The sequence below is a fragment of the Sander lucioperca genome, chromosome 9 (assembly GCF_008315115.2).
Source record: "Sander lucioperca isolate FBNREF2018 chromosome 9, SLUC_FBN_1.2, whole genome shotgun sequence".
NCBI lineage: Eukaryota > Metazoa > Chordata > Actinopteri > Perciformes > Percidae > Sander > Sander lucioperca.
In genome coordinates, this window is record NC_050181.1 from 33,883,151 (window position 1) to 33,895,778 (window position 12,628).

At 39.1% G+C, this 12,628-nt stretch overlaps 1 protein-coding gene across 2 annotated transcripts in view; it reads right to left on the bottom strand.

Moving 5' to 3' along the window:
* tesk2 (testis associated actin remodelling kinase 2) overlaps positions 1-12,628 on the bottom strand; it is a 47,147-nt gene that overhangs the window by 13,131 nt on the left and 21,388 nt on the right. For both annotated transcript variants that reach the window (XM_031298124.2, XM_031298123.2), the window contains 3 exons: positions 6,101-6,247; positions 2,942-3,024; positions 283-367 (listed from right to left, as the gene is read on the bottom strand). In XM_031298124.2, coding sequence (XP_031153984.1) covers positions 283-367; positions 2,942-3,024; positions 6,101-6,247 — 315 coding nt within the window. The remainder of the gene's footprint in view (positions 1-282; positions 368-2,941; positions 3,025-6,100; positions 6,248-12,628) is intronic.

Sequence of the window (12,628 nt, forward strand, 5' to 3'; positions counted from 1 at the left end):
ACACACACACACACACACACACACACACACACACACACACACACACACACACACACACACACACGGAAATCTATGATCAATGATCATCTTCATCCCAGCTCATTATTTCTCTATGTATTATAAGTGATTTGCTTTGATCTATATCCCATTGTTGCTGCCTGTGATGATCCATTTCACCCAAGTGTTTAAGTTCTGATGTAATCCCTCCCTCTCCCTCTTAAGTTCATTTTTCCACACCATCTCAGTTTATACCACTACTTGCAACTTGAGGTCAAACTTTACCTTCTCGTTGTAGGGTTCATCCCTTAGCACCTCCGGAGCCATCCAGAAAGGAGAACCAACCACTGACAGTTTCTCTACTTCAGCACTGCACACAAACAACACACACACATTGATTATGTATAACACATTAATGGATTTGGTCCATTATACTGAGCAAGTCGTTTGTGCCAAATACTTCAAGAAACTTCAGAGGCTTTGAGTCAACTCCTGAATTCTGTCTTCCTGGTTGAATGGTTTTGTTTTCTCTGTGTGTACTCTCTAGGCAGTGGTGGAATGTAACTAAGGACATTTACTCAAGTACTGTACTTAAGTAGCCTACAAATGTTGAGGTACTTGTACTTGAGTCTTTTCTTTTCATGCCACTTTCTACTTCTACTCAACTACATTTCAGAGAGAAATATTGTACTTTTTACTGCACTTCATTAATCTGACAGCTTTAGTTACTAGTTACTTTACAAATTATGGTTTATGCAATATGATGTTTCATTATAATTTATTGTAACTCCCACACAAAATAACAGTTTCTAAAATGTGAAGATTTTTCTGCATTGACCACTTTCACTTTTAATACTTTAAGTACATTTTCCTGATGATACTTACATACTTTTAAGTAACATTTTCACATTTTTCAGTCTTAAAGAGATGTCAGATAGTCCTTTAAATTCACTAGCTTTTGCTCTGTTTAGATTTAGATCAGGTGAAGTCGGGACCAAATTCTTTTTTTTTTTTTTAAATCTCAAATCTTTGTTGGCAAAGATGTGTCACCCACTGGCAAACCGAAACTTCACTTAGTGAAAAATGATAGGCGTGGCTACATTCTTTGTGCCTAATTTATACATGTTTTACATCCCCCACACACATACTGTACGCATAGATATACAAGATTTAGAAACTATCATCGGTCAAAATTGTATCAACTCTGTTCCTGAAGACGTTTAAAAAAAAAAAGAGAGAAAATCCTTCATTGTGGTACTGCAGCATTAAATAACCAAAACCCTGTACTGATAGTATCCTCCTGTTATCAAAAGTAAAGTTGAGAATGTGAACTGTACAGCATACTGTGATGTCAGTGCCAGGCGCGCATGTTAATAAATAACCCTTGTGCCTGGTATGAGGAGGAGGAACACACTTAAGTGAGTTACAAATAGCCAAACGAACAAAAACACATTGTAGTAGAGAGATGACATGGACATAATGATATTGGGATACACATTCTCTGACCTGACATTTTCTCTTTTTGAGGCTATTTAAAATAAGTTGCACCAGATGTGACATACTCTATATCTTGACATGTCTTTAAAGTGTCAGAGAGAAGATTAACTCCTGGTGTAAAATGAGGTGCAGCGTAGCTATAACAATAACAAGGGCCTAATCTTCAAAAATGAATAACAAGGTAAGGGTTAGGGCAAAAAAAAAACTACATCAACAGATACATTAACCCGATCAATGATGTCACATATACCAAAACATTGAAGTTATCATGCCAGTGTTTTTTTTTTAGTGGGGGCAGACAAAACATCAAAACAAGCTACTGTACCAGCACATCACTGGATTATTAAATTATTAAACAACTGGCTGGTCACACACATAGACTCAGGCAGACAAGAACGTTACAGTATAGGGCCTGCACAATTGACCGCAATTTTATCGAAATCGCAGTATGGACTAGTGCGATATCCAAATATTTGTTAAAGGCAGGGGGGGGCATTAAGTCAGACTCAGTGGAGAGTGAAACCGAAGCAGAGGGACAGACACAGAGCTGTAGCCGAGCCAAAGTAGCACACTTTTTAATGAATTAACTTTAAATTAACTTAAATTAACTTTTCTCGGTTATCAGGCAAATAAAAGGCTGATACAGATGATTTTGATATTTTCCTCATATCGTGCAGCCCTACAACGTTAGCACTCAATTGGAGTCTTTTTCACCACCTATAAAAAAGTCCAATATTCACTATTCCTTTAGCTCTAGTTTTCTGATTCCAACTGCCAAATGTTCGACTTTGTTCATCAGCCAGTCACTAGCTGTCCGTTTGCCGATTGGCAGGTAGTGTGCATGGGTTTGTGTACAAGCCAACAGCTGAGACTCAACCACCGATAACTGTGCCATTCTAAACCAAAACAAAGAGCTAAAAGAGGCTGAGAGTTGGGTGACAGCCCCTTTTACACTACACATTCATTAGATTCAATGTTAAAGCTATAGTGTCTCCCCCATGACTAATTCTTAGTAATGACAACAACCGTGATCCACGCAGTTGCTTGTAACCAAGGAGGACATGGAGGATTAAAAAAACCATTATGGACTCTTCAGAAGAGGTCATTATCTTCACTCCAGTTTTTGCACGCGAAAGTTGCCGGAAGACACAATCTTCTGAACATAGTCATACTGAGAAATACAGAGAGAGTTGTGTGGAGCTGATAGGCTTGATTAGCTTTGTATCAACTCATTTGGCAATGGCTTGAATGTAACAGTCGTTCATTAATATCAAAAAGTTACACACTACAGCTTTTAAATCAAAACTATTAAATAATGCATTAACTCAGTAAGGCAGTTAGAAGAAAGGAAATGAGCTTCCATAAGTAATTACAGTAGGTAATTCCTAATGAAGATGTAGGCCTGGGTGTATTTATGTAGAGCAGTAATCAGTGGAGAACTTCTTACAGATTGGTGGGGATCTTCTCTGCCAGGCCAAAGTCTCCCACCACCGCGGTGTAGCAGTTGTCATCACATTTGATAAGGCAGTTCTGTGAACACCAAAAACATTATCACTATCATCACACACATTAAGATGAGGAAGTTGAGACACTGGGGGATTTAAAAAAAACAAAAAAAAAAAAAAACATTTTGCAGTATGACAATATCAGCCAAACCTCCACTTTCTGATTGAACTTAAGCCTTCAGTATTATTTACATTCTCATTATCTGGACATCACAAAATGGGAATTAACAGGAGACTTAAATTTGCATTGCTCTGAAGTTTGAACACTTCCTCTTCGCCCTAAACTGAACTATCTGTAAATCTACTGTTACTGTTCGTCGCCATGGCCATCAATATTACACAAGCAGTTCTGTAATTGTACAGTACCAAACCGTACGTGCACTCAGGGCTGACTTCATTTGCACAACCCTGTGTAACATGACAGTTAAACTGACATTTGGTAGCCACAGATACTGAATTGAGCTGAACGTTAATGTTCTATATACTCACAATTCTTTTACACATTTGCACAGCGTGCTGTACCATGTGGCTTCAGTGTACAATAATGTACAGTACATATTTGTATAATTAAATAAATAATATAATAAAAAAATAATAAATTTATAAAAAATAAATATAAATAAGTGCCTTTGTGTTTACTATTACTATGTGTCATAGCCTTATTCCTGGGGCGTTCTTGTACGTTGTGAATTTATAGCTCATAACTCCTTTATAATGGAAGGGTACATTGACATGAAGCTCTATAAAAACACACTATAATCTCTAAAACAGGATGAAGTTACAGTTGGAAAGAGAAAGTACTTGGAACAAGTAGATAGTACTAGTTAGAATATATATATAAAACGGAGAGAAAGTTGCCCTATCGATTGAGCTTTATGACTGAGGTATAAGTCATGAACAAATGGACTTTGTATTAATGAGGAACTATAATCTGCGAGGCTATGACCACACCATGTAAAACTGCAAAATAATTGTCTACTATAACAGGTTTCACTTACTAACTTCTCGGTCAGTGGTGGAGGAAGTAAGATCCTTTACTTAAGTCAAAGTACTAATACCACACAGTAAAAAATACTCTGTTACAAGTAAGTCCTGCATTGAAAATGTTACTTTTTTTAAAGTATGTAAGTATCATCAGTAAAATGTACTTAAAGTATTAAAAAGAGTACTCAACACAGAAAAATCCTCACATTTTAGAAATTGGAAAGGATCCAAACAGTTGTGTGTTAGTTTAATTGATAATAAAACATTGTATTTCTTAAACTACATGAGTTTTTTGTATGCAAAAATCTGAATTTGTAAAGTAACTATTAACTAAAGCTGTCAGATGAATGTAGTGAAGTAAAAAGTGCAATATTTCTCTCTGAAATGTAGCGGAGTAGAAGTAGAAAGTGGCATGAAAAGAAAAGACTCAAGTAAAGTACCTCAACATTTGTACTTAAGTACAGTACTTGAGTAAATGTACTTAGTTACATTCTACCACTGTTCTTGGTGCCACTTTTGTATTCTTCTAGAGATGAACAACGTTTTAAGCCTAGACAGACTATAGGTAGGCCTTTACAGCAGAGTACATGCTGTGCCTCCTTCCCTGCCAGCTCCATGCCAACATGGCTCTGGGGCAAGTTGGAAAACTAGGAGCTGCCTGGTACAGATTATCACATTTGACTGCGACACTGTGTTCTCTACAGAGAGGTTAACATGTCTAGGAGCAGATAAGTGTGTCTAGACACCTAACACATTTAAAGGGCAACTATTATAGCATTTTCAGGATTATACTTGCATTTTGTGTTTATACTAGAACATGTTTACATGCTTTAATGTTAAAAAAATACTACTAATAATTCTCATACTGCCCATGGCTGCTGCACCTGTATTCACCCTCTGTATGAGACGCTCTGTAGGCGCACCTGTCTCTTTAAGCCCTCCTCCAGAAAAAGCCCAGTCTGATCTGGAGGGAGGGGGGTAATGTTAACTGTACTGTAAGTGTTAAGTGACTTCAGCTTGCATCATGTTTTCTGCCTCTGTCTGTCCTTTCGTGATGAAGGATGAAATCGCCTGTGTGCCCATATGTGCCTCTTCTGCGCGATGGTGCCGCTGTGTTTTAATGTGCTGGGTAATTTTTCCCACTGTGCGCTACATTAAAATCAATGCGACACACCTAACAAATGGGTTGAAAATTGTATATGGTGTGTGGATTGTGTGAATAGGATGCGTTTCATACAAGATCTGGCAACTGGTCAACATTAGACAAACATATTGTTCCGATTATTTATAAAAGGAGTTTGGGGCCATGCAAATTACGGGAGTTTCCCGGGAGAAATAACAAACTGGGAGGGGTCCGGGAGATAGGGCTAAAAAACGGGAGAAACCCGGGAAAAACGGGAGTGTTGGCAGGTATGGATTACAGCTATGTCGCGTTATGCTAACGTTAGATTGTAGTGGGACGAAGCAGCACACTACCCAATCGGATATGTTTCAGGAGTAATGTGACGCGGAATTGGGGAGAATTTAACCACACTGGCAGCCAAGGTGACATTGTTTACTGCCGTTAGCATGTAGTTACATGGGACAACTTTAACACCGCAGTGGCTTAAAAAAACACTCCAGTCCTGCCTACTTGGAGCAGATGACCAATCATTGCAGGCCGGCTTAGAGTTGCGTAACACTTAGTCGAGAGTAAAAAAAACTGTTGAAATTGAAGTGTTCAGAATAGTTGGAAATCTAAACGTTTTAGCTCACAGGGATTTGTCTAAAATACATTTACCTCATTATTTGAGGTAATCAGCACATAAGAAAACACGGAAAAGCATAATATGTGACCTTTAACATTTGTATCCGCCATCTAACACAGGTCTTAAGTCTTTTGTGTCTAGTGAGTGACTGAAACAGGTTGAGGACAGTATGTGGGTCTCTAAACCAAAAACATTATACATTAAAGCTCCCATTGATCAAAATAAATCGCTTATCTAATCTAATGTAGATTTAAAAAACACAAATCTACAGGAAATGCTACTGGGTTGTACTGGTGCCACAATAAGCCTGCAGTTCTATTTTCAGCTCTGGTTTTTCCTCTTAACGACCAATTAGCCTGTGTAGCTAACCTTGGAGGTGAGGTCCCGGTGGAATATGCCTTTGGAGTGCAAGTAGGCCAGTCCGCTGCCGATCTCACAGGCCAGTTTCACCCTTGTGGGCCAACTCAAGTGTTTGTTGCTGTCTAGAAGCTGCTCCAGGTTTCCACCATTGATGTACTGCAGAAAGACAAAGATACACACAGATACATAAGTAGGCAAATATTAACAAAACAATGACACACAAGGAAAGGAACAAAAACTATGGTAACTAAATGGTTCTAGGCCAAAAAATGGGATCTAAGAAATTTCTTGAAATTTTATTTCTGCTAGCATGTTAACAAAACACAAATAGATGGCTGAATTATGGGCTTCAGAATCTATGGACTGAAGAAATTGAACGATATAATTTGCCAAACAATAATTGATTACTAAAATGAAATAAATTGCCATGTTATGCTCTTAATAGCACGATCTTCTTGTTTGTGCCATTGTATCAGTGAGCTGGAAAGATTTCACAGGAATTAAATGTGAGATGTAGTAAATGTAGCATAAATACTCATAATAATCATAGCAATGCAACACTCTCTGCTGCCAGTGACAAAAAAAACAGACTTGGTTATCTGTAGGGGTGGGGGGGGAAACATCAAAAATAGAACGTTTTCAAATTGATTCTTTTTCCTAGAATCAATGTTTTTTAATTTAAATTTATTTATTTTTTACCAATGATTCACCTAAATATTTTCTGTTTATACGATACCACTGACTGCGACTCCATCATATCCGTTTCCAGCCAAACAGAGCGAAAGCAGAACATGCAGAACATCCATGTTATGTTCTTCTTTACAAATGAAATAAATGTCAGACTGACTGACTGACGCGATGTGCATTCTTCTTAGAAAACAATTAGTTTTTAGAAATGTCTCATGATATAGTGTCTCTAGAAGGGTATTATTCAACTTTTGTTTTTGTTAAAGAAGAAAAAGAAAATCACAATACTCAATACTATTGAATCGCAATAAATAAAAATCGCAATACAAATGGAATCGGCAGCCATGTATGGTGAAAGAATCGAATCGGGACAAAAGCATATCGTCCCAGCCCTAGTTAGCTGGCTTCAAAATTCATTGATCAACTGGTGACATAAAAGGTACTGACTAACACAAACCAACTGGCTATCCAGCTGGCTCACACAGTGGATGACTGATTGGTGGGTAGTTTGGGTTACAGGGCCTGCCTGCCTGGGGGCTAGCTGGTGTATCGAGCAATTGGCTAACAAAAAAAAAATACGGCTGGCAGCTTATCCAACAGGCTGACAGAACTGCTTGTTTCCTGCGGGCATGAATGTGGACCGTCTGATCAGGCTGACGAGTGGGCAGCCAAGAGGACAAATCAGCTCAGTGGGTTTTAAATGTATCCAGGGTCCTTCCCTCTGTCTGTCAGCTCTGATCCAGAATTACTTGTCTGACCTGCTTGCATGCAAACACACACACACACACACACACACACACACACACACACACACACACACACACACACACACACAGACACACTAATCCCATGTCATATATCACGAACAACAGTGGTTAACTAGATATAGCTGGGATGGGATAAAGAGATGGTCTGGTTTAGCTGAGGTTATCGGTATGACCGACAGGCACAGAACTGTACTACATGGTAGATGGTGAGGGGGGAGGAGGCCTCTACTGCTTCACACAATTGAAAAAAACTGTCTTCTGGTTAGATTAATCCTAGTCTCACATTGACAGACCTTCCTCCACAACGCTGCGGAGGAGGGTCTTGTTAGTCCACACAGCATTCCGGGATGGTGGTTTATTGGCATTTCTTTAAACCAATCACAATCGTATTGGGCGGTGCTAAGCGCCGGACGGAGCCACGGTGCCTCTGCAAAATAGCCTCAGGAAGGAACTTGTTTTGGTGGAACATGAGTACGTTCAAAGGTTGTTTTAGTAATGCAACAGCGTGTGAGTTTTCCAGCTGAATGCAGGGTCACACCATCTCTTCAGACTACCTTCATTTTAAGTGCGTAAGGACAATGGCGATGTCAAAAGACACAAACTAGACTGAGTTTTCAATCAGTGGCATCTTTAAGAAGTATCCTTATACATTTAGAATTTAATTTAAAGTATATAAAAAAAATAAACATGCATATAACTGGCTTGATGCTTAATAGATTCACTTTGGATTGGAGCCCAGGAACGCTAATATGGAAAACCTGCCATGCCAACCATGTTAAACTCATTGTGATACAGTTAGCTCAGAAAGCCCATGTAGGTATGTTTCGTATTAAAGCATATGAGTATATATCTATACCTATGGTTTAGGTATGTCACATAATATTTGTGCATTGTTTTTGGATCCACTGCCCGAGTGACCTATACTAGCAGTTTGTTACTGCTAGAGTAAATATCTCTATGATAACAAATCTTGTTTTAAATATTAACTCAGTGGTATACTGCAATAAACTAGAATGTCGCCTGGTGAAGACAAGAAGTGTACTTTCTGCAACATTTATGGCCTCTTTTTTTTTGGACTCTATTTAAATTCATTATTTTTCCTCAGATCAGATTAAAAATATTCCACCAGACACGAATAAGCCTCATGTCCATTGCATGTCTTTTCTTTTTTAGATCCTAATCAACAGTTCAGACAAGAGTCTATTAGAGCCCAGAAGGTACTGCCACAATGATTTATTGCTATTATTTTGAAATGTCAAAAAGGGCTGAGGACTCAGGAAATAACAGATAAAGCAATGTTTTACCACATCCCAAAACGTTGACATCCGTACAGTCTTATACTATCAAATGTCCTGACACACGCGCACACACACACACACACACACACACACACACACACCCCAATTGAAGACACCAGAGGATTACAGTATTTGTCCAACGAATTCCTCAATAGCCACAGAGTTCAACATCTGCTGTCTGCCTGGTAGAGAGAAACAATAGGGGAAAACTCCACTGGAGACAATTAAAACTCAGACTAATCCAACTTCATTCCTTCATCATCTCATTTAAGATCTAGACAGCACCCATTTTATTCTCATGCTAACAGGATACGCAGCGAGTGCAAAGTTTTTTCCTGGTCCAAAATGCAAATCACGTGGTTTAGCGAGTTTAGCGAGTGCACCTGCTGTGTCAACTAAAAGTAAATGAATGGAAGTAAAGTTGCATTCTAAAAATCCTCTTATCAGTATTTTCCTCTGGAATTTGCTCTATCCTATTTGTCAAGTTACCGATATACCACAGTAATTACTTGACATAGCACATGTTTGAGCCATATCAGTGCCTCGCCGTGATCGTGCATAACCTCGAGGGCTAAAGGAAATGAGAAACATACTGTTGTGGTAATTGTTCTGCTACACTGTCTGTGTTTCAGGTTTAAAAAAAAAAAAACCTGGAAAGACTCAAACAAAAGTTTCCTTGTTTGCTGCTGGGAGCAGCTTCAAACAGCAGTATAATCCTGCCATGGGTCACGAATTACCATTAGCCCAGATTATGATTGCAGGAGCATTTCCTATAAAAAGCATTAGATTGAGATTCAGCAGAGACAATACAAGGCTCTGTGCTCTATATCAGTGGATCCCAAAGTTGGTGCCTTGAAGACAATCAAAGGATGCTGCAAAATGTGTCAACAAATTGTTTATTTAAACAATCTGTGGGCCTGGCATTTACATAAACTATGTTTTATGTTACGTTTTCAAACATATCAAAACAGAAAGCAATAAATACCCAAATCACTGTTTTAAAAACTTGGTTTAAAGATTTTTTGGGGGGAATTTTTAGGCCTTTATTTTTGACAGGACAGCTTACACATGAAAGGGGAGAGAGAGGGGGAACGACATGCAGCAAAAGGGCCACGGCTGCTGCATCGAATACTGAGCCTCTGCATATGGGCGCGCTCTACCAGGAGAGCTACCCAGGCGCCCTAAAAACTCTGTTTAATATGCAGTTATGCACAGTGAGGGAATGTAACTAAGTACATTTACTTAAGTACTGTACTTAAGTACAAATGTGAGGTACTTGTACTTTACTTTAGCCTTTTATTTTTGTGGTATTAGTACTTTTACTTAAGTAAAGGATCTGAATACTTCTTCCACCGCTGGTTATGCAGCAGCTCACGGTTGCTGGTTGCCATAGTAGCGCAGTACGCTTTCCAGCTGAGGTTTTTCAGGAGCTCAGATGGTCAGAAAAATAGTAGTCTCGCTTTGCCAGACCCTCCTCCAAAGCGCGCTGAAGGAGGGTCTGGCTACTCCACACAGCATTCGGGGATGGGAGGAAAACGTGCTCTGGTTTAATGGCATTTCTTTAAACCAATCCGTCATTGGCGGTGCTAAACTCCGCACAGAGCCGCTGCAAAATAGTCATGCGAGAGAAAACTCAGATTGGACAGATAGTCTAGCTAGCTTTCTGGATTTACCCTGCAGAGATCTGAGGAGCAGTTAACCATAGTCCTCATAAATCCACCGAATTTAAAATTCCAACACAAAGAAAGCGGAAGGAAACGGAAAATACATGCATCCGGCTGAATTTCCTGCAGCACCGGAGCAATCCCGGAAGTGGAACGTGAAGGATATAGATTAGAAAAATAGTGACCGTCAGAGCAAGCAATGTAGAGATTTGACACAGTAACCAGAGCGCAAAGAAATGCTAAAACATCTCAGCCCTGGACGCAGTCTGAGCTGACCAACAAACTAAAATCAGACCGAACACTTCTCGGTGGACAAGCTTTTGGCTGCTTGTGGGAGACGGATATGGATGGTACTGCCCGTTGTTTGGCTGCTCTTAATACTAACAAAATTCACAAAAGTGAAAAGTCATAACCAAAACTACAGTTGAAATATGGAACAAGGTTGTTGAAAGACATAAATTGGAGAAGGAGACGAAGATTTTGAGTTGGTTCGCATCTGATTCGATGTTTGTACCTGGTACGAACGATAAGGGTTTAAGCAATGGATGAAAAAAGGCATTACAGCGATATGTACCATGGTCGAGCGGGGGAAGCTGCAGTTTTGAAAAGTTAAGGGATAAATTTGGACTAGATGAACATGAACAATATCGACACCGACAGATAAGGGACTATTATGAGAAGGAGATAAAAACTGACACTGACAATGTGTTTTTGAAAGCCTATGAAGGAAAAAAATGTAAAGTAATCTCAACCCTATACAGAAGTTTGTTGTCATGCAGGAATACTTCCTCTCTTTATATCAAAGAAAAATGGGAAGAAGAGTTGAAGGAGCAAATAAATGAGGAGGAATGGTTTAATATTTGTAAAACTCAGTGCACGGCCACTAACTCCAGGATTTGTAGAGAATTCAATTGGAAAAATATGGTCAGATTTTTTAGAACTCTAAACATTAGGAAGGAAACTGTATGTAACCAGCAACCATGCTGGAGAATATGTGGACACATGGATGTAGCCCATATGCATATTTTTTGGTCATGCCAAAAGATAATAGGATATTGGGATAAAATATGGCGGGGTCTAAGAAAAATTCTAGGATACGAGATACCCAAGTCTTGTCTTTACTTTATCTGGGAAATCTGATACAAGATATAATTCAAAAAGAGGATGAGTATCTTGTTAAAGTTCTGCTATCGGCAAGTAAAAAAGCAATAACAAGGTTATGGTATAAAGCAGAACCCCCGACCGTGGAGCAGTGGGTGAGCACTGTGGAAGAAGTATTTGTAATGGAAAAAAATTACACATAAACTACGATTACAAGAGACACAATTTCAGGAAAAATGGGAAAAATGGACAGTTTATAGAACACAGCAAGAGAACACCACCATCACCACTGGATAATAAGGACACTGATATGTGAATAATTGCTTTGTGGAGTGTGTAAAACCTGACACTGTAACTGTTGACAGAAAATTTCAATAAAAAAATAAGTAAAAAAAAAAAAAAAAAAAAAAAAAAGAAAGTAAAAAGTCTTTCATTTCTTTCTGTCTATTTTGCAGTTGTTTGTGGATTTGCATGCATCTGTGCGTGAGAGACAGTGAGGTTTCTCAAGGTAGCTTGGGGCCATGCAGTAACTTAATTCTCCATTTCCTCTGAGCCCGGCCTCATAGTGGGGGTCAGGTAACAAAACAGCATGAGGGTCAGAGCATTCAGTTTGGTCCTGACACGACACAACAGGATCTGTTTACCCTGCAGCCAGAAAACCAGACCTACCGCAGTGTGTGTGTATATGTGTGTCTTACAATGCATGGAGTCACTTCGTAACTTCAGCATAGGAAGAGGTGGTTTTCTCTCTTATGTAACTGCAGAAAGTTGGTGTTTGTCTTTGTTTGTCGAGGCTACAATAAGCACATTCACCACGCAACGCAACAGTATAATCACGTACATGTGCGTGCGCCCGGAAGCATCTTTAACAGTGTATGCTTTCTTCAGAGTGGGATGAATCATGCGTTTTGTACTGTCTGTCCACATTTACGTGCATTTGCCACACAAACGTGATTACAGAGATGCATCTTAAGCCCTGGTTCAAATAATTAGCAATCACAATTTCCCAGAGCTCAAATT